Consider the following 26,694-nt stretch of genomic DNA (forward strand, 5'->3'; position numbering starts at 1 on the left):
GAAGGCTGCTGTTGCTAAGTCGCTTCAGTCGTGTCCGACTCTGTGTGACCCCATAGACAGCAGCCCACCAGGCTCCCCCATCCCTGGGATTTTCCAGGCAAGAATACTGGAGTGGGTTGCCATTTCCTTCTCCAAAAGAAGGCTAAGCATTAAATAATTGATGCTTTCAAACTGTGGTGATAGAGAAAATTCTTGTGAGTCCCTAGGACAGCAAGGAGATCAAACCAATCAATCCTAAAGGAAATCAACCCTGAATACTCACCGAAAGGACTGATGTTAAAGCTGAAGCTCCAATACTGAGCTGAGCATTGGAAAAGACCCTGATGCTGGGAAACATTGAAGGCAAAAGGAGAAGAGGGTGGCAGAGGATGAGATGGTAGGATGGCATTACCGATTCAACGAACGTGAACTTGGGCAAACTCCAGGAGGTGGTGAGGGACAGGGAGGCCTGGTATGCTGCAGTCCAGGGGGTCACAAGGAGTCAGACATGACTTAGCAACTGAACAACAACAAATACATACATATATGTACACACAAACACACGCATATGTGTGTGTATTTATATTTATATACAGGTAGGTATATACATACCTGTAGTTTATTGCCCAGCCTCTCCTCGATTATTCAAGGAATATGAAAGTCCTTATGAAGACTTGTACATAAATGTTTATAGCAGCTTTATTTCTAAAGCCAAAAATAAAAACTTGAAACAACCAAAATGTCCATCCATAGGTGAACGATAAATTATAGTGTATGCTATGCTATGCTAAGTCACTTCAGTCATGTCCGACTCTGTGCTACCCCACAGACGGCAGCCCTCCAGGCTCCGCCGTCCCTGGGATTCTCCAGGCAAGAACACTGGAGTGGGCTGCCATTTCCTTCTCCAATGCATGAAAGTGAAAAGTGAATGTGAAGTCGCTCAGTCGTGTCTGACTCTTAGCGACCCCATGGATTGCAGCCTAACATGCTCCTCCATCTATAGGATTTTCTAAGCAAGAGTACTGGAGTGGGGTGCCATTGCCTTCAAGGAACTAATTCTTGATTCACACAACATTATGGATGAATCTCAAAACAATTATATTGAGGAGAAGAAACAAACCCATTCTGATTGCCTTTGCATAAAATTTTAGAGAGTCCTAACTAATCTAGATGCAGATGGTGACTGTAGCCATGAAGACAGTATATTAAAAAGCAGAGACGTTACTTTGCCAACAAAGGTCCGTCTAGTCAAAGCTACGGTTTTTCCAGTAGTCATGTATGGATGTGAGGGTTGGATCATAAAGAAGATTGAGGCTGAAGAATTGATGCTTTTTAACTGTGGTGTTAGAGAAGTCTCCTGGGAGTCCCTTGGACTGCAAAGAGGTCAAACCAGTCAATCCTAAAGGAAATCAGTCCTGAATATTCATTGAAAGGACTGATGCTGAAGCTGAAGCTCCAATACTTTGGCCACCTGATGTGAAGAGCCGACTCATTAGAAAAGACCCTGATGCTGGGAAAGATTGAAGGCAGGAGGAGAAGGGGATGATGGATGATGAGATGGTTGCATGGCATCACTGACTCAATGAACATGAGTTTGAGCAAGCTCCGGGAGTTGGTGAAGGACAGGGAAGTCTGGCATGCTGCAATCTGTGGGGTTGCAGAGTCAGACATAATTGAGCTACTGAACAACGACAACTAATCTAGGAAGATCAGTGTTTGCCTGGAGATAGGAAGGTAGGAAGGGACAGGAGGGCATGATTACAAAAGAGAACACAGAAACTGTGGGGGTGGTTTTTTAGGGGTGAGAGCTCTGGATATATCTTCATTATCTTGGTGGTTGTGATACTTTAAAATGTGTACACATGTTTCAAAACTTAGCAAATTTTTTGCTTTAAATATGTGCCTGTCAGTTGTATAATGTTTTATAATACTTTCAGTTATTTCCCACTAAAGTTGTTTTTAGTAATTACAAAAAAAAAAAAAAAAACCTAAGGAAAAACCCAAAAGATAAAATGATGAGTAGGGAATGACTAAGCGGTTATTTTAGAAGGAAATGGTGAAGGAAAACCAGTCAGTGTGATCCGTGGTCAAGGTAAAAATGGCAGATTGTGGAAAGGTTATATGCAGCTTGATGAGCATGCTCTTCATGCCCAGGGCTCTCCCTGGACTCACTGCATACTGAAGCTGGTGCTGATCTGGTCTTAGGGCCCTGAGATGACTTCCTACTCTGGCCAGGATTATTGTGGAATTGGGTGGGATTAAAGCTTAAACTCAATGTCCTTATTGTCTATAGAGAAGAGAACTTGGGAATGGAAAAAGATGATAATTAAAAACAAAATATAACTGTTGTAAGTTTAACTTGAAACATCTGTATTTACAAGAAAAGATTTGGTTTAATTTAGAAAGGAAGGAAAGAGATCAAGGAAGAGAAGGAGGAGTTTAGGATGGGCAGGAGAAAAAGGAGGTCCTCTATACAGATGAGGATTTTTGCCTTTGTATTGATGCAGCTTGCCTTTGAGAAACAAAATCTATTGTCAGGCTATATTTTGTAAGGACCAGGATTTTTAGAACTCACTCACCTCTGGATAAGTTTATCTTTTCCAGAGTATCTGAAATGCTTGTGTTTTATTTCTTTAAAAATACAACCATATTTCATTATATAACAATAAATATCCTCATGTGGCAGCAACTATTAGCGGTAAAAATTTTTCCTCTTCTCCTAAGTAGTATTGATACCATGTGATTTTAGCAAAGCTGTGAATTAAGACATTGCCTTTTATATGCTAAAAATAATAGAACTAGCACTTAAGATAGCAACCTGACAACTCACAAAGAATATGATAAACATATCATGCCTCATTAGTTCAGTTATGTTTCATTTGGCGTCACTCATCTTATTCTTATTCAATATTGTAAGTGCTTGCACTTTTTTGTCTTTTAATAATTGTCTGTGATGTGTATGAGACCTTGAGGGGATGAAGGACAAACCAACAATGTCATTATCAATTGATCTCAAAACCATAAAAATCATAAACCAAAAAATAAAAAAATGCTTCTTTCTAAAAGATATTTGGGGCATCAATTAGACAAACCAATTGAATCAAAGATCTTTTTTTTTTAAACACCATCATTTAATGTGGATTTTGCTTCAGTTTTTAAAGAACATGGATTATAGGATCTGGCCTGTACTGTTAAATTCATAAACTTAAAGCAATATGCACACATAGATACAGACACATATACACACATCCATTTACACACAGAGGTTAGATTATGGACAGTAAAAACTGGGGACCTATGGATTTTGTTTGATTTGGACATTATTATAGTATTTGTAATTAGTTATTCGCTTATAGGGAGAAGGCAATGGCACCCTACTCCAGTACTCTTGCCTAGAAAACCCCATGGACGGAGGAGCCTGGTGGGCTGCAGTCCATCGGGTCACTAAGAGTCGGACACGGCTGAGTGACTTCACTTTCACTTTTCATTTTCATGCATTGGAGAAGGAAATGGCAACCTACTCCAGTGTTCTTGCCTGGAGAATCCCAGGGATGGGGGAGCCTGGTGGGCTGCCATCTATGGGGTCACACAGAGTTGGACACGACTGAAGCGACTTAGCAGCAGCAGCAACAGCATTAGCTTATAGAAATAGGGAGATTTCATGCAAAAAATTACTGGCATTTATTGAAAAAATCAGAATGGGCAACACTGAACTTTCATCCTCTCACGACACCATTATTCCCCCTCTGGATGGCACATATACCCTCCAGTTTGCTGTGTTCTTCACAGTTCCCAGTGGCAGCCCTCACATTAGTTCCAGCCAGCTTCATTTATTTCTGTTACCAGTCTTTAATTATCAGAACCCTTCATATTCCTTACATCTCTGCTTTCCTCTCATATTCTAATTTCATTTTCTTTTAATACTGTCTTGTTCTTCTTTACCTAAATTTGACATTTAAGGCTTAACCTTGCCTACTCTTTCTAACCCATACCCCATTTATTTAATCACCAAATCTATAATACTTCAAGTATGTGGTCCTTTCTTTCCTTGGCTGTCATCACTCTAATTCAATGTTTTCCAAAGTCTGCTCCATAAACCACACACATCCAAATTCCCCAGAATTCTTGTGATTGGAATCATTTGTGATACCTAGTAATGTATATTTCTGGGAGTCCAGACCTTAAGAATAAAAATCTCTGAGGATAGGGGCCTGGAGACCTACATTATTAATAAGCACCCATCCCAACATGCCCAGAAATTTTTCACGTTTTCTTATATATTGTGGGTGTAGGTGAAAGGCTAACATGCGCTGAACCATTACGTACCTTTACATGCTCTGCCCAGATCATATAGTTCCTTGCTTTAGAACAGAGCATTACCTGACACCTCTTATTCTCAACCATTGATGCTTCTGTCAAAACTCTGAGGCAGTAGGAAAAGTCTTGTTTAACATCCCATTACACTTAATTTAATTCATTTGTCCTATCTCTGTAAGGTTTCTAAATATTAATGAATATGTGATGAGTTAATTTAGGCATGATTAGCTTCATCACATCTTAGTTTTTCTTTCTTACTCAGACTTAGCTCAGAAAATCTGATGTTCCTTAATAAAATTTCCTAATTGTTTGAGAAATAGGTGCCTGAGGTTCCTAATTTTCCACAGTATCTTTTTTTTCTTCTCATCCTCTGAATCCTTTTATTTAATTAAGCCCCCTTCTTTCTGTCTCACAGAGGATCATTTTTGGGGATGGAAATTCCTATAATATTCCTATTGACTCTATTTATTCTCTAGACTCTTAATCACTGTTGCCATTGGTTATACACACACGTGCACACACACATACACACTCATTCGCACACCCCCACGGAACTTTGGGTACTAAAGCAATTAGTTGTCTTAGGAAAGGCTTAACTGCGGAGGTAGCAGTGATGGTGGTAGCATGGGAAAATCCTTACAATGTCCAGTCCTGCCAGACTGTGGAAATGATATTTCTACTTGAAACCTACAAACGTGTTAATGTGGAGAAAAGTCATCAATCTCTAAATTACATTTTGATTACAGACATAAAGGAGATGATTCTCAGAAGTGGGTGTTTGGAACTGATGGTTGTATTTATTCTAAGGTAAGGACTATAAACCAAAGCTTTATTCCAAAATTTTTTTCTTTTTTTTTATATTCTTATAAAATGCACTGTTAGTTATTAAGAGCAAGAAATGCTTTTTTTGAACAAATGATTTCACTCTGTTTCTAGAAATTTAAAATTTAACTCAGTTTGACTTGACACTTTCCTCTGAAGTTTTTCTTGACTTAAAACAAGTTTTCCAAAGCCAAATATAATTTTCTTCAATTCATGGCTGTGATACAACCTAGAATTTGGGGGCATCAATTTCCTTCTATTTTTAAAATACATGTATTATTTTTTAAAGTTGACCTATAATTCATGTATAACATTGTGTAAGTTCAAGGTGTACAATGCATTAATTTGTTCCATTATATACTGAAATATGATTACCTCATAGCTAACTCCAGACATACAGCACTGTGTAAGTTTAAGGTATAGAGCATACTGATTTGACTTATGTACATCATGAAATGATTACTGCAATAAGTTTAGTAAACATCCATCATCTCATACAGATAAAAAATAAAAGAAAAAAAACTTTTCCTTGTGATGAGAAATTTTAGGATCCATACTGTTAGCAAGTTTTATATAGAACAAGCAGTAGCATTAAGTATATTCATCATGAAGTGAAAGTGAAAGTTGCTCAGTCTTATTTGACTCTTTGTGACCCCATGGACTAAAGTCCTTGGGATTCTCCAGGCCAGAATACTGAAGTGGGTAGTCATTGCCTTCTCCAGGGGATCTTCTCAACCCAGGGATTGAACCCAGGTCTCCCTCATTGCAGGCAGATTCTTTATCAGCTGAGCCACCAGGGAAGCCCAAGAGTACTGGCATGGGTAGCCTATTCCTTCTCCAGCGAATCTTCCTGACCGAGGAATTGGACCAGGGTCTCCTGAATTGCAGGTGGATTCTATACCAGCTGAATTACCAGGGAAGCCCTTATTTTGTGCATTAAATCCCTAGTATGTATTTATCTTATAACTGAAAGTTTGTACCTCTCCCTACTCCTTACTTCTGGTAACTGCAAGTGTGATCTTTTATTCTATGAGTTGTTTGTTTTTGAAGTTTAATTGACTACAACAGTATGTTAGTTCCAGATGCATGACATAGTGATTTGATATTTCTGTACATTACAAAATGATCACCACAATAAGTCTAGTAACCATCTGTCACTATACAAAGATATCATATTATTATTGATCGCATTCCTCACACTGTACATTTCATTCCCATAACTTATTTTGTAATTGGAAATTTGTATCTCTTACTCTCCCTCACTTACTTCACTCATCCTCCCCAACCCTCCCCTCTGGCAATCACTTACTCTCTGTATCTATGACTCTGTTTATGCTTTGTTATGCTTCTTCAGGCTTTCCTGGTGGCTCAGATAGTAAAAAATCCACCTGCAATGAGCGAGACCTGGGTTCGAGCCCTGGGTTGAGAAGATCCCCTGGAGGAGGTCATGGCTACCCATTCCAGTCTTCTTGCCTAGAGAATCCCCATGGACAGAGGAGCCTGGCTGGCTACAGTCCATGGGGTCAAGAAGAGTTAGACATGACTGAACAAATAAGCACATACACACACACATGTTTGTTCACTGGTTTTGTTTTATAGATAACACATATTAGTGAAAATATGTGATATTTGTCTTTCTCTGTCTAAATTGTTTCACTTAGCATAATACCCTCAAGGTTCTTCCATGTTGTCACAAATGGCAGCATTTCCTTCTTTTTTATGGCTGAGTAATATTCCATTGCATACATATACATATATATGTATGTGAATAAATATATATGCCAGGAAAAACAAAATATTGTGTTAGAAGTCAGGAGAGTGGACATAGCTGAAGAATGTTAGGGACTGAAAGGGGCTGTGAGCACTTAGGTGTGTTGCTGTTCCCTTTCTTGACCTGGTTGTTTGGTTAAACAGGTATTCACTATGTGCAAATGGATTGAATGTACACTTATGATCTTTGTATTCTTCTGTATGTGTATTGTATTTATAATTACAATGCTGTACACCTGAAATTAATGTAATATTGTAAGTCAACTATGCTTCAATTTTAAAAAGTTTACTTTAGTAAAATGAGATTTGCCTTGAGTTCTCAAGATTTCCTTCCTGGTTCTGTGATTCCAAGTCTAAATAGAATGTTAATCATCTTAATGTTAATCTTAAGATTTAAGAGAGGCAAAATTAATCACATGGTATCTGTTAGTGTTTGCCTCAGAAACCCACCATCAGGATTTCAGAAATGCCAAGAATCAAACTGAAAATACATAGTATATTATTTTTACAGTAGTACTATAAAAAGTACCAGCAACTGGGTGGCTTAAAATAGCATAAATTTTTTTTCCTCACAGTTCTGGAGGCTAAAAGTCTGAAATCAAGCTGTTTGGCAACCTTGTGCTCCATCTAAATCCCCTAGGGGAAGATCCTTCCTTGTGTCTTCCATCTTTGGGTAGTTCCAGACATTTCTTGATTTGTGGCAGTTTAACTCCAGTCTCTGCCTCCATCTGTACGTGGCCATCTCCCTCCATGTCTGAGTCTTTACATGGCATTGAATTCTGTGTGTGTCTGTATTCAAATTTCTCTCTTCTAATAAAGACACAAGTCATTTTAGATTAGCACCCATACCAATGACCTGATATTAATTTGTTTACATCTGTCACGGCTACAGGTACCAAGGGTTAGGACTTCAACACACTTTCATAGTTTTTGCAAGAGACATAATTCAACCTATAACACATAGCATGGTAGTTATCAGTTTATTCCCTCACAGTGCCAAATCCACAATTTATTGCCTGGCACCTGCCTCAGGCAGCTTCACAGCAGAGTATTACCAGTGGGCACCTTCTTGTGAATGGTTTCCTTGAGCATATTCCTTGTGAGTGGCTTTTTAGTGAGGTGTTAGCAATTAGGTCAGGCACGACTGAGCGACTTCCCTTCCACTTTTCACTTTCACGCATTGGAGAAGGAAATGGCAACCCACTCCAGTATTCTTGCCTGGAGAATCCCAGGGACGGGGGAGCCTGGTGGGCTTCCGTCTATGGGGTCACACAGAGTCGGACACGACTGAAGCGACTTAGCAGCAATTAGGTACCTCCCTATAGATGGCTTCCTCTATAATGTGCTCCAAAGGCATATTAACAGTGAATCCTGCTGTGCACTGCCTCAGCGACGACTTCAACATCTAGTGAGTTACAACTGTGCCCTCAGTGTGGTCTGGATCTCAGCTTTGAGTCAGGTATCTTCCTTGGGCATTCTGTCTAAGGCCTAGGAGTACTGGGCTCGCTATCTCTGCTATTCATATATTCTTTAGTGTTCTCTTGAACTTCTCAGCTTTCATCACTTCATGGCAAATAGAAGCGGAAAAAATGGAACAGTGACAGATTTTCTTTTCTTGGGCTCCAAAATCACTGCAAACAGTGACTGCAGCCGTGAAATTCAAAAGCACTTGCACCTTGGAAGAAAAGCTATGAGAAACCTAGATAGTGTACTAAAAAGCAGAGACATCACTTTGCTGACAAAGGTCCATATAGTCAAAACTATAGTTTTTCCAGTAGTCATGTACAAATGTGAGAGTTTGACAATAAAGGCTGAGTGCCGAAGAATTGATACCTTTGAATTGTGCTGGGGAAGACTCTTGAGAGTCCCTTGGATTGCAAAAAGATCAAACCAATCAATCCTAAAGGAAACCAACCCTGAATATGCATTGGAAGGAGTGATGTTGAAGCTGAAGCTCCAATACTTTGGCCACCTGATGCGAAGAGCTAACTTGTTAGAGAAGGCCTTAATGCTGGGAAAGACTGATGGCAAGAGGAGAAGGGGATGCAGAGGATGAGATGCTTAGATAGCATCACCAACTTAATAGACATGAATTTGAGCAAACTCTGGGAGATAGTGTAGGACAGGAGAGCCTGACATGCTGCAGTCCATGGAGTTTCAAAGAGTCAGAGAGGACTTAGTGGCTGAACAACAAAACAAATTTCCTGTCACTCTAGTCCTCTGTCACTAATAGCTTATATTAACTGTTCCTGTTAAAAATACTATGTGCTTTCTGTCTCTGTGTGGACCCTGACTAATAAACACAGTACCTTTCTTTCTCTAGTGTTTTAGAAATTGAGCTGTTATTCTGTTGCAACTTGCATCACTTTAGCAGTTTGAAGTGTTTTGTAGAATTTAAGTTGAAAAATTACCATAACAACATTTCCCTGACTACTTATTTGTTGTTGGCACACTAGGTAAAATTTCAACCACATTCTGTAATTCAGCCAGGACTATAGAGTTTCAGTTTTGTTCCTAAGCAGGAATTTTGACATAGTCATCAAATGTCAAAGCATTTTAGTAAATACTACCTTTAACTTCATTCTCGGATGCATCCCAGCTGACTTCTTATCTTGTTTCTGACTGCATTGTATTACTCACTCAGAATGAGGTTCTAAGTTATTAGAAAGGAAGTCACAGAAGACCAAAGCTTGTATGTCTTTGTTTAAAAAAAAAAGTGGAATTTTGAGACTTTACCAAAATATCCCTCCAGCTTCTTGGCCTGTACATGCATATGAGGACTTTGTTCTGATGCGTATCTGAATAGAGCTGACTCCTATTGCCTAGGAACATAGTTCTGTCTCATATAAGTATTGCCTTTCCTGGCAACAGATGGAAAAGTAAGACCAAGGTTTAAATGTATGCTTTTCTGTCTCACATTTCAGGTACTGAAAACATCCACTTCTACTCTGCTATCCTTTTTACCCCTCCTTTTCTTGCAACTTATAATTTTCTGACTTTTCACAACACTTCTATTGATAGCTAGCAAATAATGCATACTTCTGTGTTATTTTAAATTATTTTAAAGCAAATTTTGATTCTAAAATTTTTAATGTGCCATTCACAAATGTAATTGCTTATTTTTAAAAATTATAGTTATTCTAGATTCATAGAGCAAAACTGTTTATTAATGAGGCATTTCATTCTTTTAGAGTTTTAGAAATTTTTATTAGATCTAAATTTAGTCATATCTAAAACTATATCCATCTAGTTAATCTAAAATGGAGAATAATTTGATAATTATCTGCAGCTGGATCATAAATGGAACTCTTGCCACTCATTAAGACAGAATTACTGCATTAGGATATTAATAACTAATCTTGGCTCCAGCACTTGTTTGCAGTGTGGCCTTAGGCGAGTCATTTAAACCTTTCCAAGCTTCAGAGTATTTGTCTGCAAAATACAGGTATTAATACTAGTATTGTGAGTATTTGGCATAGGTTCTGGCCTATCGATAGATACTGGCATATCAATTCTGGCTAAATGAACATTTGTAACTATTAGTGATAATAATACTGAACAAATTTAAATACAGTATTGCATTTTGTTATGTTGTGCTAACCTGGATAATTTTTCTTTTCATTATTTTTAAAGTTAACCATCTTTCTATTCATTTGCAAAAAGATAAATTACTTTTTTATACAAGTCACCAGTTTCAGCTAAATTAAAGATTTCAACTTAAACATGGAACCATAAAACATTTAGAAGAAAGCATGCATTAAAACATCTAACCCAGAGTAGTGGTGAATAGGCATCTTTATGTACATGCAAAAAAGGATAGAATCCATAAAGGAAAAGACTAATAGCTTTGAGTACATAAAAAATTTAAAACCTTCTAAATCTAAAATGCATTAGCAAAAGTGAACAGGGAAATATGACAAATAGGGAAAAATCTTCACAATATTAATATTAGAGAATGAGATGATACATTTAATATATAATAAACTTGATATAGCATTGTTCAGTCTCTAAGTCATGTCTGACACTTTGTGACTCCATGGACTGCAGCACATCAGGCTTCTCTGTCCTTCACCATGTCCAAGAGTTTGCCCAAATTCATGTCCATTGAATTAGAGATGCCATCTAAACATCTCATCCTCTGTCACTCCCTTCTGTTGCCCTCAGTCTTTCCCAGAATTGGAGTCTTTTCCCGTGAGTTGGCTCTTCATAAACTGGTGGCTGAGCTTCAGCTTCAGCATCAGTCCTTGCAATGAATATTTAGGGTTGATTTCCTTTAGGACTGATTGGTTTGATCTCCTTGTAGTCCAAGGAACTCTCGAGTCTTCTCTAGCACCATTATTTGAAAGCATCAATTTTTTGGTGCTCAGCCTTCTTTCAGGTCCAACTCTCATATCTGTACATGACTACTGGAAAAACCATAGCTTTCACTATATGGGTCTTTACAGGCAAAGTTATATCTCTGCTTTTTAATACAATGTCTAGTTTTGTCATAGCTTTCCTTCTAAGAATGAGAATCTTTTAATCTCATGGTGGTAGTTACTGTCTGCAGTGATTTTGGAGCCGAAGAAAACAAAATCTGTCACTATTTCCACTTTTTCCACTTCTTAATGCCATGAGTTGATATTACAATAGGAAAGGGTAAGTACTTCAATAGAAAAATAAGCAAAGGACATGAAAAGGAAGTATAGACAAAAGAAAAATTAAGAGTCAAGCCAAATAAAGATCAGTTTCACTAGGAATTAAATAAATGTAAGCAATGAAATAGTGTTTTTTCCCTGTTAATTAATGAGGAGACATAAAACTAGGAATAGCAAATGTTGATAAAGATGTGAGAAGACAAGCATACGCATTCCTTTTTTTGTATTTGGGTTTTTTTAAATTTTATTTTATTGGTATTATCTATTGCTGTGTAACAAATTACCCCCAAACATAGTAATTTAAAGCAACATTTATTATCTCCCAGTTTCTGTGGGGTAATCTGGGAATTGTTTAATTGGGTAGTTCTAACTCAGAGTCTCTCTCATGAAGCTTAAGTCAAGGTGTCAATGGAGGTTGCAATCATCTGAGAGTTGACTAGGCTGGAAAATCTGTCTCTTAGCACACTTACATTTGTCCAGAGGCTTCAGTTCCTTGGCACATGGGCTTCTCTGTAGTGCTGTTCAAGCATTAGCTAGTGATCCAAGAGAGGAAGAGAGCAAAATGGAAGCTGTGCTGTTTGTCATAATCTAATCTCAGACGTAACCTAACACCACTTCTGCCATCTTCTTTGGTCAAATAGACTTATTCTGATACAATGTGGGAGGGGACTACACAAGGGTCTGAATATTAGGAGGCAGGGAACATGGGGGGCCATGTAGGAGACCAGTACATTATTTCTAAGGAACTATTTGGCAATATTTATCAAAATCTGTAAAAGAGTACATGTTCTTTGGACTTAGTAATTCCACTTACAGCTACTTAACCCAAGGAATCAATCAGGAGGAGACGGGGATGACAGAGGACAAAATGATTGGGTGGCTTCACCAGCTCAATGGACATGAGTCTGAGCAATCTCCAGCAGTTGGTGAAGGACAGGGAAGCCTGGCATGCTGCAGTCCATGGGGTTGCAGAGTTGAACAAAACTGAGTTACTGAACAACAACAAACAACTTCTATGTTAGTTAGACACATCATGCCTCTACCTCTTGGGCCTTTCTTTACCCACTTCATTGGATATATAAGTTTTTCCATGTTCCAGATACATCTTCTTTCCAATAAGAGGGAAATATATCTCAGAAGTAAGCTTACATAAAACGTTTTTACCTCTATTAGAGGATGTGAAACATGCAACTACCATCACGATACAAGGGGTTGAAACATATGTAATATCATGTCCCACTACTCATGTTTCTCTCATATTGATAATATTGTGCTCTTTGTTGCTGAATTTTGGCTTTGGTGCTTTACTATAGGACGGATGTAAAATAATGTATTTCCGTTTCTGTCATATTTACTTCAGTTGATTGTCTTGGACATTTCTAAGACAGTAAGAACTGAAACAAAACCAAATAATACAATGAAATAAATATGACACAGCTTCAGGATAAAATGAGAATCCTATTTTTTTTTTAGATAAAAAAGGGGACTACACAAGGGTCTGAATATTAGGAGGCAGGGAACATGGGGGGCCATGTAGGAGACCAGTACATTATTTCTAAGGAACTATTTGGCAATATTTATCAAAATCTGTAAAAGAATACATGTTCTTTGGATTTAGTAATTCCACTTACAGCAAACGGAGTTTGTGCAACTCCGTACAAACGGGGTTTGTAATGATTTTGTGTTAGCTTAGTGATTCAAAGGACTTTCCAGGTGGCAGTAGTGGCAAAAGAAGCTGCCCACCCGTGCAGGAGACCTAAGCGAATCCACTTCAGTCCCTGGGTCTGGAAGATCCCCTGGAGAAGTGCATGGCAACCCACTTCAGTATTCTTGCCTGGAGAATGCTATGGTCAAAGGAGCCTTGGCAGGCTGTGGTCCATGGGGTCGCAAAGAGTTGGACATGACTGAAATGATTTAGCACAATGATTCAAAAATTTTTTCCAAGATTATCTTGTTAGTATACACCACAAAGACACTATTTTAAATTGGGCCTTTTAAAATGTATTTTTTAATAAAAGCATAAATGCTTTTATTTGATTATATTTGATTATATTATTTGATTTGATTATATTTGATTATATTATTTGATAACAATTAATATTTGAAAAAATATGCTAATGAGAAACAGTCTCTTCCTCTCAAATGCATATTTAGATAGTCATTTCTTAATTTAATAAAAATTTCTATTTACTATATTTTTAATTCATATTGTTTTTACCTTTCTTCCTTTTTCTGAAAACCTCCCTCTTTTTTTGTCTGCTTATTCTTGAGATATACTCTGTATTTCTATTTTTAATTGAATCTCTTACATTAAAAATAGCTTTATTGAAATATAATTAACATACCACAGAATTGAAGTATGCTGTTCAGTATTTTTCAGTATATACATAGGGTTTTGGTTTCATTACCACAACCTAATTTAGAGCATTCATATTTAGTTAGAGATTTTGTAACAAAGTTCAAAGTTATTTAATATTGCTTTTTCTAGAATAATATAAGGACCTTAGTACTCTTTAATTATCCAGTGAATGCTTCCTCATACTTTTTGTTAAAACTTGAGTTGCACAGTTTAAAAAAGAAGTTTATGTAATACTTTAGGCAGCATATCTAAGCTTTATGAAGTAGTCAACAAGCTGGAGGAACGAGTTGCTTTACCCTCCCTATTTTGGCTTCCTTGTCTTTATAACGGGAACAACAGTCACACCTTTCAAAGGGTTGTTTCAAGGATTAAAATGTAAATATGTTATTATGAGGGAAATTACTCTGATGTACTGGTAGACTTCAAGTATGTGCCTTGATAGGCTATCCTTGAGTTCATGGAACAGAAAATGTCCAGATTACAGTTTATTTAATCCATTTAAAACACCAAGTACAATGTATGGAGAAAGAGATGGGCTAGGTTAATATGCATAAAGTACAGGTGGGTTGAAGGGCCACATTACCTGAATCTCTGATATAGATGCATCCTCTCTCAGTGTGGCATCACCCTTCTCTGCTGTTGATGTGGTTCCCAGGACCAGAGTTGAAATTGGGCCTAACAGATGAAATGTAGGTGAGATACTGACTCACACTTGATCTGGGAGACAGCTGGTGGCAGGTACACTTTGTCAATAGCTGTGCTCCCCAGGTGGCCTATGGGCAGCTGTGGATTTTATCCAGCAGAGGATCCAAAATGAGAGTCAGCAATGGGTGGTCAGTTAAAGATCTCACGATTGTGTGTCTCATGCTTAATTTACATCTGCTGCTGCTGCTGCTGCTGCTAAGTCGATTCAGTCGTGTCCGACTCTGTGCAACCCCATAGACGGCAGCCCACCAGGCTCACCCGTCCCTGGGATTCTCCAGGCAAGAACACTGGAGTGGGTTGCCACTTCCTTCTCCAATGCATGAAAGTGAAAAGTGAAAGTGAAGTCGCTCAGTCGTGTCCAACTCTTCGCGACCCCATGGACTGCAGCCTACCAGGCTCCTCTGTCCATGGAATTTTCCATGTGAGAGTACTGGAGTGGGGTGCCATTGCCTTCTCCGATCTATGTTCATAGACATGCTCTAATTACTTTCTGCCTGACACTTCTCAGGTTACTAACTTACTTATCTATACTTCCTGTGGCTAATGAAGCTCATCCATCCTATTTGTTTTGTTGTCTTCCAGAGCAGAATTGAATACTCCCCCCAAATAGAGCAACTGCAAATTACATGTACATAATACATTTACCTTTTATGTAGAAATAACTCAATAAATGTTAGCCATTATTGTCAATATATAGGATGACTTTAGTATTTAGCAACCGAGTCAAACTTGATCAGATCAAACAACAAATTAGAAATCTTCGTATGCAAGTTATTTGTCTTGATTTTGATCTGAAATTGACAATAAAGTACAAAACTTATTAGCCAGATTTTTTTCGTATTAATCTAATTTATCCTCCCATCATTCCAGTTGTATAGATTTTTGGCTGTTGCTGACAAGGCTGGTAGTACTGTTTTGTTTTTTCCATTCCCTACAGGCTTATCCTCAGTTTGTTCTGACCTACCTGGAGGAGCTAAATGTGCAAGTAGATGTGAGCCAGACAGAGTATCACCTTCACCACGGTGCCTGGACCACAGATCATCAGGAGCATGGCAGCAGCTTAGCAGAAGAGGTCAGTGTAGTGAGCCAGAGGCAAGACAGAGCTAGATCTCTGAAAGATATTTTGAAAAGAGGAAAAATGTTTGAGTTGTTTTCAAGAGGAAAGACTGAATTCACAAATTAGTGTTATTGATATTTAAAATCATATCCATACATAAACATCTATTTATATTCTTATATTTATGTAAATATCTATGTGTATATTTATGTAAGCATTCTTTTTGTTAAATAAATGGTGACACACTAGCTTTTCTTAGGACTGCCTTCTTTTGTTCTCACCACATACCAAAGGTTTATGTGCTGGATGAAGAAGGCTGAAGGAACCATGAAATGTGCACTGTTAAATTTTTTGGCATATATAGTTTAGACATTTCCACTCAGTGAAAATTAGCTACATAATTCCTATATTTCCTTTATTAGGTTCTGCAAAAAAGTGCCAGTATCCCTGATTTGAAGCAGCTGCCAAAGCCTTCAGACACCCACTTAATGCCAGAAGGTTCTCTTGGGGAGACAGGGCAGCTGACAGTGGCCCTGGTGAAGAAACTGGAAGAGAAACATCCTAAGGCTTCTGCTCAGAGGTAGGGCACTGACAGAATGGAGCTTTATTGCTCAGTGACATTCGATGTTTTCCTTCAGTTTCATGTAAGATTGATTTCTTGAAGATTATTGAAATATCTCAAAAGCCCTTTGGCTCTTAAGCACGTTGTTTTCGGGTCACATTTGATAAAGAGAGGAGACATTTATGTGTATTTCATTGAAGACTGATGTATGATATTGTCTATTAATATAAGTATACTTAGAAGGATTACTGTCCTGGGATCTCATGGAAATATTCTGAAATAACATAATTAGTATAAGGCAGTGCAGAGCATATATACCCAATTGTGAAAATATCAAAAGGTCTTAAAGAAGGGCACACTCATAGACAATCCTTTCTATGTTCCACAAGAAGAATATTGGGTTAGACCTAGGGCTAAGTGCATGACAGATGGTCTTAAGTAGTGATAATTTAACAAATTGATATAATTCCATCACTAGAATAAAACTAACATCAATGATTTTGCTAACTGATTGAAAATCATCCTTGACTGGAAAATGGATACTATTCCTTTGGTCTTCTTCATTTAACTGGAAAACTAAGGTTTATTATTATTATTTTTCTAGGGCTTGGTGTTGTCAAGCACAAAATGACTTTATAAACTGCAATTTCAATAGACACTTGTTTGAAATTAACTATTGATTGAAGTACTCTTAAAGGAGTAATATAGTTCTTATACTCAGTAAAGTTCAAGATATACCTAAGTTTAAATATTCTAATGGTATATAGAAATGTCAATTGCATGAAAAAAGATTTTCTTTTTTACAAAGTTTTTTCATCTTTATTGAGACATAGTTGGCACATATTAATAACACTGTGTAAGTTTAAAGTGTGCAATGTAACTTTATTTCAATTAAAAGCTATCTTATATTTTTAAATTATGTATTCCTGCCTCAGTGTTCAATAGGAGGGAAATATTTTTTTCTTGATAAAAATTGCCCCTTCAATTTATTGTCTCTCTAAAGTATTTATCCCTCAAATCCTTTGATTTTGTTGTTTCAAGTAAGATAGGATGCAAACGAAATAACAAGCTTAGTATCTTACTGTTTTACAGTATGGGGGTGTCCTGAATCTGTATGAAAACCTGTGTTCCAGGACCTCCTCCTCCAGTGTTTGCTTTCCACTTGAACATAAGGTTCTCAACTCTCTGATGCTCCCCGACACAATCACAAGGCTTCAGCTACACATCTAGGCCACTTTCTATCTGGGTCACCAGGACATAAATGCCTTAGGAACAGTCTTTGAAGTTTTCATGTAAAACACCGGAGCGCTGAGGAATTAAAATGCTGTTCTATGAGGTCGTCGTCGGTCTGTCTCTGTAGGTTCACTCAGCAGCCATTTTTACTCTACTCTTCTTGAGATAGTGCTGGGGGTTCATCATTATCCTGGGTTCTATTCCAGGAGGCACAGTTTCCTCCTGCCCTCAGATTTCCAAAACCTATATGGGGTTTTTGTGTTTGTCTCATGCTGCCCTCATGGGTCACTGTGCAAGAACCAAAGTGCTAATTCATCTACTTCCCTATAGCTTCCTCAACCTGGATTTTTTTTTTTTGAGGGCTTGGGGCTTTGGGTAGTTTTTTTTTTTTTTTTTTAATGTTTTCTGTTGTATCTTCCTTGAGGCAGTGTAGTCTGATTATGAAACTTAGGAGAAAAGAATACAGTACTGTATTAGGCAATGTGAGACAAATAAACAATGAAGCTGTTAATCACAGTTAATTTACCACAGTACTTGTTTGAGTTGTTAGAATGAAATGAGATGACTTTAAATTTCAGGAATGTAGTAAGTACTCAATAGGTAGAGTTGTGAAAATGTTCTGAAAACAAATAAGGGTAGAAAAGAATTTTTAATGGAATTTGTATTTAGATGTGTGATTTTTTAGTCAATAGAAATTGACTGGTAAATATGTTTTGGATTTTATTTAATAAGAAATTTCCTAGGGCCATTTTCTTAGAGAGGGTTCCTCAGGGTTTGTGTCTCAGGATACAGCGACTTTTCCAGCCTTCTTTTTTTTTTTTCTAAGCCACAGGATTTATGTGTATTCTTTTCTCCACCCCCACAATTTACCACAACAGGTGTAATTTCTGTTTCTCTCCTCTTTCTGTTCCTTAACAAAGTTATCTTGAATAAACAGTTAGTACTTAGAGCAATTACTTTCCTCCCATTTTGGAAGGAGTTGTTGGGCAAAATTAGAACATGGTATTGAACTTGACCTATTGACTGCTTTGAATCTTAGGTTGTCTTGTTAGGTTTGCATATTTTCCAAATATAAGAGAATCAGTGCATTATATTATCACAGCTTTAAAAAAGGCATCACATTGTTTTTCTCTTATTAATGATTTTATGAAATAATATCGCTGCAAAAAATAAAGAAATAATGTGCATAATACAAGTTGTGGAAATTGGGAAAAAAATAGAATACTAGGGAAAACATTAACTAGAAAATAGTTTGAAAGAAGCATATATAATTGAAAAGAATAAAATGATATAAATGTGTGAACTTCCTTAGAAGTAGCCAAGGAAGGAGAGAATCAGAAGTAGCCAAATTTGGGGAAAGACACAGAAGTAGGTAGTTACTAGCAGGTAATATATGAAAAGGGAAGATAGCATTTGATAATTAATAACATATACTGACTTTGCTTAAGTGCTTTGTGTGCCATATTTTCCAGTAACCTATGAGGAATTGTTACCAAACCAAACTTGGGTCCACTTGCCTAGATGCAGTAAAGCCCACCTGCTGTCACTGGGTTGTGGCAAAGCAAGAAAGAAAGAAAAGAAAGAAAGTGAAGTCACTCAGTCGTGTCCGACTCTTTGTGACCCTAGGGACTGTAGCCTACCAGGCTCCTCCATCTATGGGATTTTCCAGGCAAGAATACTGGAGTGGGTTGCCATTTCCTTCTCCAGGAGCTCTTCCCAACCCAGGGACGGAACCCGGGTCTCCCGCATTGTAGGCAGACACTTTGCCGTCTGAGCCATCGGGAAAGTTGTGGCAAAACAAAGTGCAGCATTAATGCAGGGCGCCAAGCAAGGCGTCCAGGGCAGCTAATGCTGAAACCCTCCGATAGGTTTCAGGAAAACATTGTTAAAGGCCAGGTGAGGGAGGGGAATTGAAAATATGTGATCAGTTTGCACGCAATTCTTTGATTTGGTTGATAGTGAAGTAACAGGGTGGTGTCATATTTTCAATTATCTGGCTCCAGTAGGTCTGGGAACTACCTCCTCATGGTCATCAGGAAACTAATATCTTCCATTTGGTGGGGGTTTAACATCTACAAAACAAGTCAGGAAATGTGTTCCAGATACTATTATCTAGGTACTTCAGAGAACTGAAACAGAGGATATGGAGGGGAAGGGTCTATCATAGGAAGATCCCATAGGGTCCTGCTCCATTACAGTATGTAAAACAGAGATATTAATCTCTGTTTTACTGATAAAGAAATATAGGTATAGAGAGAACAAGTTATTTGGCTGAAGCTTCCAGCTGTTAATGGCAATTTAAGGCAGGTCTATTCGTACTTTAAGTGTTCCTCTTAGCCTCTATATTGTTCTGCCTGACCATTCATGTTCTCATCTTAATGATTATTCCACATTTTTAGCCTTTCAAATGGGTCCTATTATTTTAATGGATATCTTAGAAAGCAATCTTTAAATAGGGTGGAATAGTTTAGAAATACAGTGATAAAAGATATATCAATATATGCAGCTTTCAGTGAAGACTAAATAAAAGGTAGAAAATATGAAGGGAGAGTGTAAACCCCTGATTTCTTAGATTTACTGATTTAGAGGCTTGAACTTGAATGGATTTGAGATTTTAAAAATCCTCTTTCTAATAACATAACTATAACTTGTCATGATTAACCAAGGATTTCACACCTTGAGTGGTGGTTCGGTTCAGTTTTGTATATACTAAATTTGGTGACATGTAAGAGCTGTCATTTGTTGAATACTTAGCATATGCCAACTGCTATTCTAAGTACTTATTTATTCTTGTAACAATGTGATAGACTGATCTACTTATTGTATAATAACCTGATGATGGAGGCACTATTATTATCCATAAATATGTAGCCACTATGGCTCAGAGAGGTTTCAGGATGTGTCCAGTCATACAGCTAGTTAATGGGAGAGATGGGATTTGAATCCATATCCACTTGGATCTATAGACAATGTTCTTAGCCACTGTTTTATTCCTCATTCCTAGTAACTTTTATTGTATTAATTTCATAACAGAATAGAACGTCATCATATGAGTAGCCATATTGTCATTGTCATTTATGTGTAATACACATTTATGTGTATTACATCATAAAAGATTTAATTAAACTATTTCCATTTTGATTGGTATATTATTTTGAATTATAGCCTTAAAAAACTACAACAATCATCACAAACCAGGTCATCTACAGAATCATTTCATTTCATTTACATTTCAAACACTTACAGAAAGCAACTAATTTTTTATCTTTTTTTTAATGTGAAAAATTTCTTTTTTCCATTGAAGAGAAAGGAAAATCTTCTACTGTGTTATGCCTTTCATGTAAGATTCTTAGTACATAATAGGTTATATTTTTTGTTTGTTTGAAAACATTTCGCTTCCTCTATTAGTGAGATACAGCAATGCAGCTCTCTTCTTACTTGGGTAAAGTAAGTTGTGTGTACATTTAAGTCTAAGTTTAGTCCAAAGTAAAAATAGATGCCATATTCTGGCATCTTTGAGTATGTGGAATGTGTTGTTTATCTTAGTTTATCCAATGGAGCCCTGTCCCCTTATTTAAATTGAATGGGGGGTGGGGAAGGACTGGGACAGCCGACAAAACACACTGACCCAGCTTGTCACCCAGTGACCTGTGAGAAGGAAATAATGAACTGTGAGTAGCTGTCATCTTAACTGCTTCTGACAGTTTGCCTTTGGGCACATCTGTGTTAGTTGCATTGGAAAGGCCTTTGTTCTTTTCCCACTAGTGACTTTGTGGAGCGCTGAGGGGTTTGCTAGCTACTGTACTCCTAACCAGCCCCTGCCTTCCCAGGGAAGCAAGCAGCTGCCGCAGATCACACTGACATTTCTCTTCATGACTCAACTTGGCATGTACTTCATTCTTTCCAATGAGAACAGATATTTAAAAGTTCTTTTTAAAAAAAATTTAAAATTTACTTTAATGTCTCATGAGCTTTCCTTCTACTAAGAAAGCAAGTAATAAAATACATTTATTGTTTTTATAGTTTTTTATAGAAAAACTAAAGAAAATAGATAACCTACCAGATGGGCAGGTGACCTGAAGGAAAGATATCAAAACATTAACAGTTGCTAAGTATTGATATTGATTTAACAGTTTAAAATTTTTGTATATTGTTTATTTTTAAAATTTTGATGATTGAATATTATATGTGCAAAAGGACAAAATTCAGCATATGTTATGAAAAGCATTTTCATGTGAATGCTTTATTAGTAGGAACGTTTAGACTAGAATAGGTAAGGATATGCTATATTTGGTGCAGATATTCCACTTCTACTTTAAAGATGTTTCAATCTAATAACTTAAACTTTAAAATATTGTAATATTTACATTTTAAATTTATCTAGTGCATAAAATTATTATAATCATTAGGAGAGGTAATTTGAAAAGAAACAGGTGCTTCTGTCCCAGGGTTTCCTGAAGTTATCACTGCTATTTCAATCATAACAAAGGCAGAACATCCTGATAATGTGTATTATACCCTATGAGAATTGTTTAAATTAAAATCAAAGCTTCATTTATAAGATGTAATTCCTGAATCAGTTTTAAATTCTTATTTACATTTTTACAATTGCTATAAAATCCATCCTCCTACTCCTACTGTAATTAAGTCTGGCTACAATCGGCATGGAAGAAACCCTGAGCATTTGGTACTCAGTTTTTTATACTTACTCTTCCAATAGAACATAAATCCAGACTATACTGCATTGGTCAATTTTTGTAAGGTTTTTTCCTTCTTGATATTAATAGAATAGAAGAAATGAAGCTTGAAAGAACTGACATGCTTGTTCCCGCATTCAAGTTTTTTCTCTCTTGGTAACAGGTTCAGAGGCACTAGCTGGCAGAACTATTATAATCTTCTGCTTTTCAGAGAAAGGTAAATTAGTAGTAATGAGAAATTCTTTAAGCGAAAAAATAATGATCATGTCTCCATAATTATAATTTGTAGAAAAATTAAAAATTGAAAGACATTGATTTTGAGTAGTCAATAGCATATGATTTATTACTTTATTAAATCATTTATGTAGTTTTGCATATAGTTGATGGTAATCTATAACCATCTTATTTGATTAGAACATTCTTATTTTGTTTATCACACATCAACACAGTCTTTGTAGAGACAGTGAATGCGCCGATCAGTTTTGATAATAGCAAACTCTGTCTTTTTAAGGAAAGGGGGCTGTTTAAATTGCTACACTCAAATTCTTATCTCTAGAATGCTTCCCAATAAAAGCAAATGTAAATATAGTAATTGCCTGTGATATTCAGTAAATCCAATTAAGCTTCCCAGGAAATAAATCTCCTCTTAGGTTATATTACAGTTACTCACTGTTGAAATGCTCAATTTTAAGCATTACCTTTAGCTCTTTTATACTATATGAGAGCATGCATTTAAGAACCTGAAATTATTGTGTTCCAGAGATGCAGAGATATGCTTATAAATTTTTTTTAATTAGAAGAGTTAATATCCTGATTTTGGCTGATATTATTACCAGTTTACATTTTGTTATATTTAAAAATTAAGTCCCACATGTTCTCTGTGAACTGAAATAAAATGAACACATAATCTAATTGCACCTGCTTTTTTGAAACAAAGTCAAAATCAAGCATTCCAAAGGATTAGGTTTATATCCATAAATGTGTATTAATTCAAAAATTATAAAGGCTTTCAAATAAGCATTTTATGATTAATTTTTGTTCCACTTACTGCAATGAGGTACCCAAACCTTCAATTATGCTGCTTAATTTACATTTTAAAAAATGTTCTACTTATCATTCTGTTTTATTCAGTATTGTCTATAAAGCTATTCAAGGTATGAGTAGGAAATCCTACACCTACAATCTTCAAACTTGTATCCCCAAAACTAGAATGTCTATCTTGTATTATCATAGTGAAAGTAGTAGGTAACGAAGTTCTAAAATTGGGTGATGTGGGGAGAAGACCAATGGTAGATGTATTATTAGGTTATAGTATATGGAATTGTATGAGAACAGAATTCAGGCAGTTACATTGACTGCCACAGGTTATCTTCCTGACTTGTCTGTCTCCTTCTCCCCTGTCCCTTTACAATCCATCCTCCACATAACGACCAGCAGGATACATTCATATTAATAAGTCAGATCATGGGCAGCGTCCTCAGCTCCAAATATGCCAATGGATTTTTATTTCCTTTAGAGTGAGAGCAAAGTCTTTACTAGATGCTAAAAGGTCTTACTTTACAAGGCCCATGGCATCTCCCTGACACCTTTCTCCCCTCCCTTGCCCTGTTCTAGCCAGTCTGGTTTGTTTCACATTTGCCAAGTGTGCTTATAATCTGTCACTCTCTTTCCTTGCTTTGTTTTTCTTCAAGGCGTTTATTACTGCCTGTCCCAAGTGTATTTATTTCCTGAGTTGTCCCATTAGACTGTGAACTCCATTTCAGCAGGAAAAAAATTTTAATTCACATTTATACCTCCAGGGCCAGAACATATCTGGTACATGTGTTGTATATAGTGCATTGCTGTGCTGTGTTTAGTCACTTGGTCGTGTCCAACTCTTTGCGACCCCATGGACTGTTGCCCACCAGGCCGCTCTGTCAATGGGGATTCTCCAGGCAGGAATACTGGAGTGGGTTGCCATGCCCTCCTCCAGGGGATCTTCCCAACCCAGGGATTGAACCCAGGTCTCCTGCATTGTAGGTGGATTCTTTACCATCTAGACAATCAACAGAAGGTTGTTGAATGAATGACTGAATGAATGCATGAATGAAGGACTGTGATTAACAGAAATAAGAAAATAGAGAGGGAGCTAGTCTGAGCATTCATATATACATTTCAAGACCCTCACTGTCTGCTGGATGATTATAACCCTTCACATGTGTCAACCCAAAACTGTGCCTGACTATCACAGTGGTTTTTCTAACTGATTTCTGCCTCTCTCTTTTCTTTCAACCTTTATTAATGTACAGCTACTTGCTGAGAATTTTCTGTATTCCAAGAACTATCCTAGGCACTGGGGATACAATACTGAAAATACAGGTACATGTTCTCACCTCACAGAACTGCCCTAACAGAATCTAACAGAGAAGAGAGATATTAAACAAATCACTACAATAAAAGGAGGATGATAAGTATATTATAGGGAGAAAGAGTAGGAAATGGCTATCCACTCCAGTGTCCTTGCCTTGAAAATCCCTCAGAAACAGAGGAGCCTGGTGGGCTGCAATCCATGGGGTCGCAAAGAGCTGGGCACGAGTGAGTGACTAACACTTTCACCTTCACTTTAGGAGAAAGTATTTCATCCTGAATACACTTCCCTGGTGATATGCTTTTGAAATATGACTCTGAACATCTCACTCACAGACTGACAATTCTTCAGTGTTTACTAGTTTCCAGCTAAGTTAGGTTCCCTGCGAAGCATCAACTGGCAGACCCGCCACACTCTTTTCTTGTTTCAGAACCTCCCTGTACTTATCCAGGCTCACACTGGGCTTTCCTAGTGACTCAGACCGTAAAGAATCTGCCTGCAGTGCAGGATACCCAGATTCAAACCGTGGATCAGGAAGACCCTCTGGAGAAAGGCATGGCAACCCAACCCAATATTCTTGCCTGGAGAATCCCATGGACAGAGGAGCCTGGTGGGCTACAGTTCATGGGGTCTCAAAGAGTTGGACATGACCGAAGTGACAGCACGCATGCGTACAGGGTGACTAGACTTGGCATCTGCAGGTTTTCTTGACCAAAATGCCTTTACTTCATTTTTCTACCTAAAATCCTACTCTTTGCAAGGCTTGTATTCACTGATGGTTTTCAGCCTTTCTTCTTTTATGATATATACTTTTAAGGATATAAATTTACCTTGAAGCATGCCTTTAGCTTCATTCTACCAATTTTAATGTTATATTTCTATTATAGTTTCCATTTTGTTGTAATTTTTGATCCATGAATTTCAGAATTATATTTCTTAATATCTAAATATATGAAATATTTCTGGTTGGTGTGTGTGTGTGTTTGACTTCTATATTAATTTCATTGTGGTTGAAGAACATTATTGGTATGATTTCAACTCTAATATTTGTTGAGATTTGCTTTATGGACTAAAGCAAATTTTGAAGTTTTTATAAGTGATCCATATGTATTTGAAAAGAATATGTATTCTGCAGTTTGGGGGCACAGTGTTTTATCTATTAGGTCAAGTTTGATAATTGAATTTTCAATTCTTGGTTACACTTACTGATATTTTAGAGAAATAAATAAAAGCTCCCTCAGAGAAAGGCATGGAAATTTACTCCTGTATTCTTGCCTGGAGAATTCCACGGACAGAGGGGCCTGGTGGGCTACAGTCCATGGGGTTACGAAAGAGTCAGACACAACTGAGTGACTAAGGAGCAACAAAAGTTAGGTGCATACAATTTTAGAATTGTTATATGTTTTTGATAAATTAAACCTTACATTATTATAGAATGTTACACTTTACCCCAAATAATTTCTCTTTTTTTTTGACTTAAAGTTTGTTTTGACTTTGTCTCAAATTTTTGCTTGCATAATTTTTATCTTTAAACATTTTATTTTTATATTGAAAGCATATAGCTTTTTTAAAAATTATAGCATATGTTTTCTATCACAATTAAAAGACAACTCATGTCTTTTAATTGAAGTATTTAGTCCACTTACCTATAACATAATTATTGATATTTCGGGGTTTAAATCTAACATGTTGCTGTTTGATTTCAGTGTGTTCCATCTAGCCTATATTCTGTATTCCCTTTTTTCCCTTCTCTTGGATTTATTGTGTATATTATTTTGTTTTCTTCCTCTCAATTATCTTGATAGTTATATGTTCTTTTGGGGCTTCCCTGGTGACTCAGAGGGTAAAGTATCTGCCTGCAATGCAGGAGACCTATGTTCAATCCCTGGGTTGAAAAGACCTCTTGGAGAAGGAATGACTACCCACTATAGTATTCTTCTTGCCTAGAAAATACCATGGACAGAGGAACTTGGTGGGCTATAGTCCATGGGGTCACAAAGAGTTGGACATGACTGAGCGACTAACATTAGCGACTAACATTAGCGACATAACATAGCGACTAACTAAAATAACATATTATTTTAGTGGTTGTTCTAGAGATTATTTATTAGATTTATCAACATCTAATATAAGTTCCACCAAAGCGGAAACAATTCTCAGGTGTGGATGTGTCTGGTGATGAAAGTAGAGTCTGATGTTGTAAAGAGTC

The 26,694-nt window shown here is 37.0% G+C and overlaps 1 protein-coding gene across 3 annotated transcripts in view; it reads left to right on the top strand.

The window, feature by feature from the left end:
* DCDC1 (doublecortin domain containing 1) overlaps positions 1–26,694 on the top strand; it is a 471,483-nt gene that overhangs the window by 276,203 nt on the left and 168,586 nt on the right. For all 3 annotated transcript variants that reach the window (XM_027562739.1, XM_027562740.1, XM_027562741.1), the window contains 3 exons: positions 5,043–5,103; positions 15,527–15,661; positions 16,069–16,226. In XM_027562739.1, the coding sequence (XP_027418540.1) occupies positions 5,043–5,103; positions 15,527–15,661; positions 16,069–16,226 (354 nt within the window). The remainder of the gene's footprint in view (positions 1–5,042; positions 5,104–15,526; positions 15,662–16,068; positions 16,227–26,694) is intronic.

This window comes from Bos indicus x Bos taurus, chromosome 15 (assembly GCF_003369695.1).
Source record: "Bos indicus x Bos taurus breed Angus x Brahman F1 hybrid chromosome 15, Bos_hybrid_MaternalHap_v2.0, whole genome shotgun sequence".
Classification (NCBI taxonomy): domain Eukaryota; kingdom Metazoa; phylum Chordata; class Mammalia; order Artiodactyla; family Bovidae; genus Bos; species Bos indicus x Bos taurus.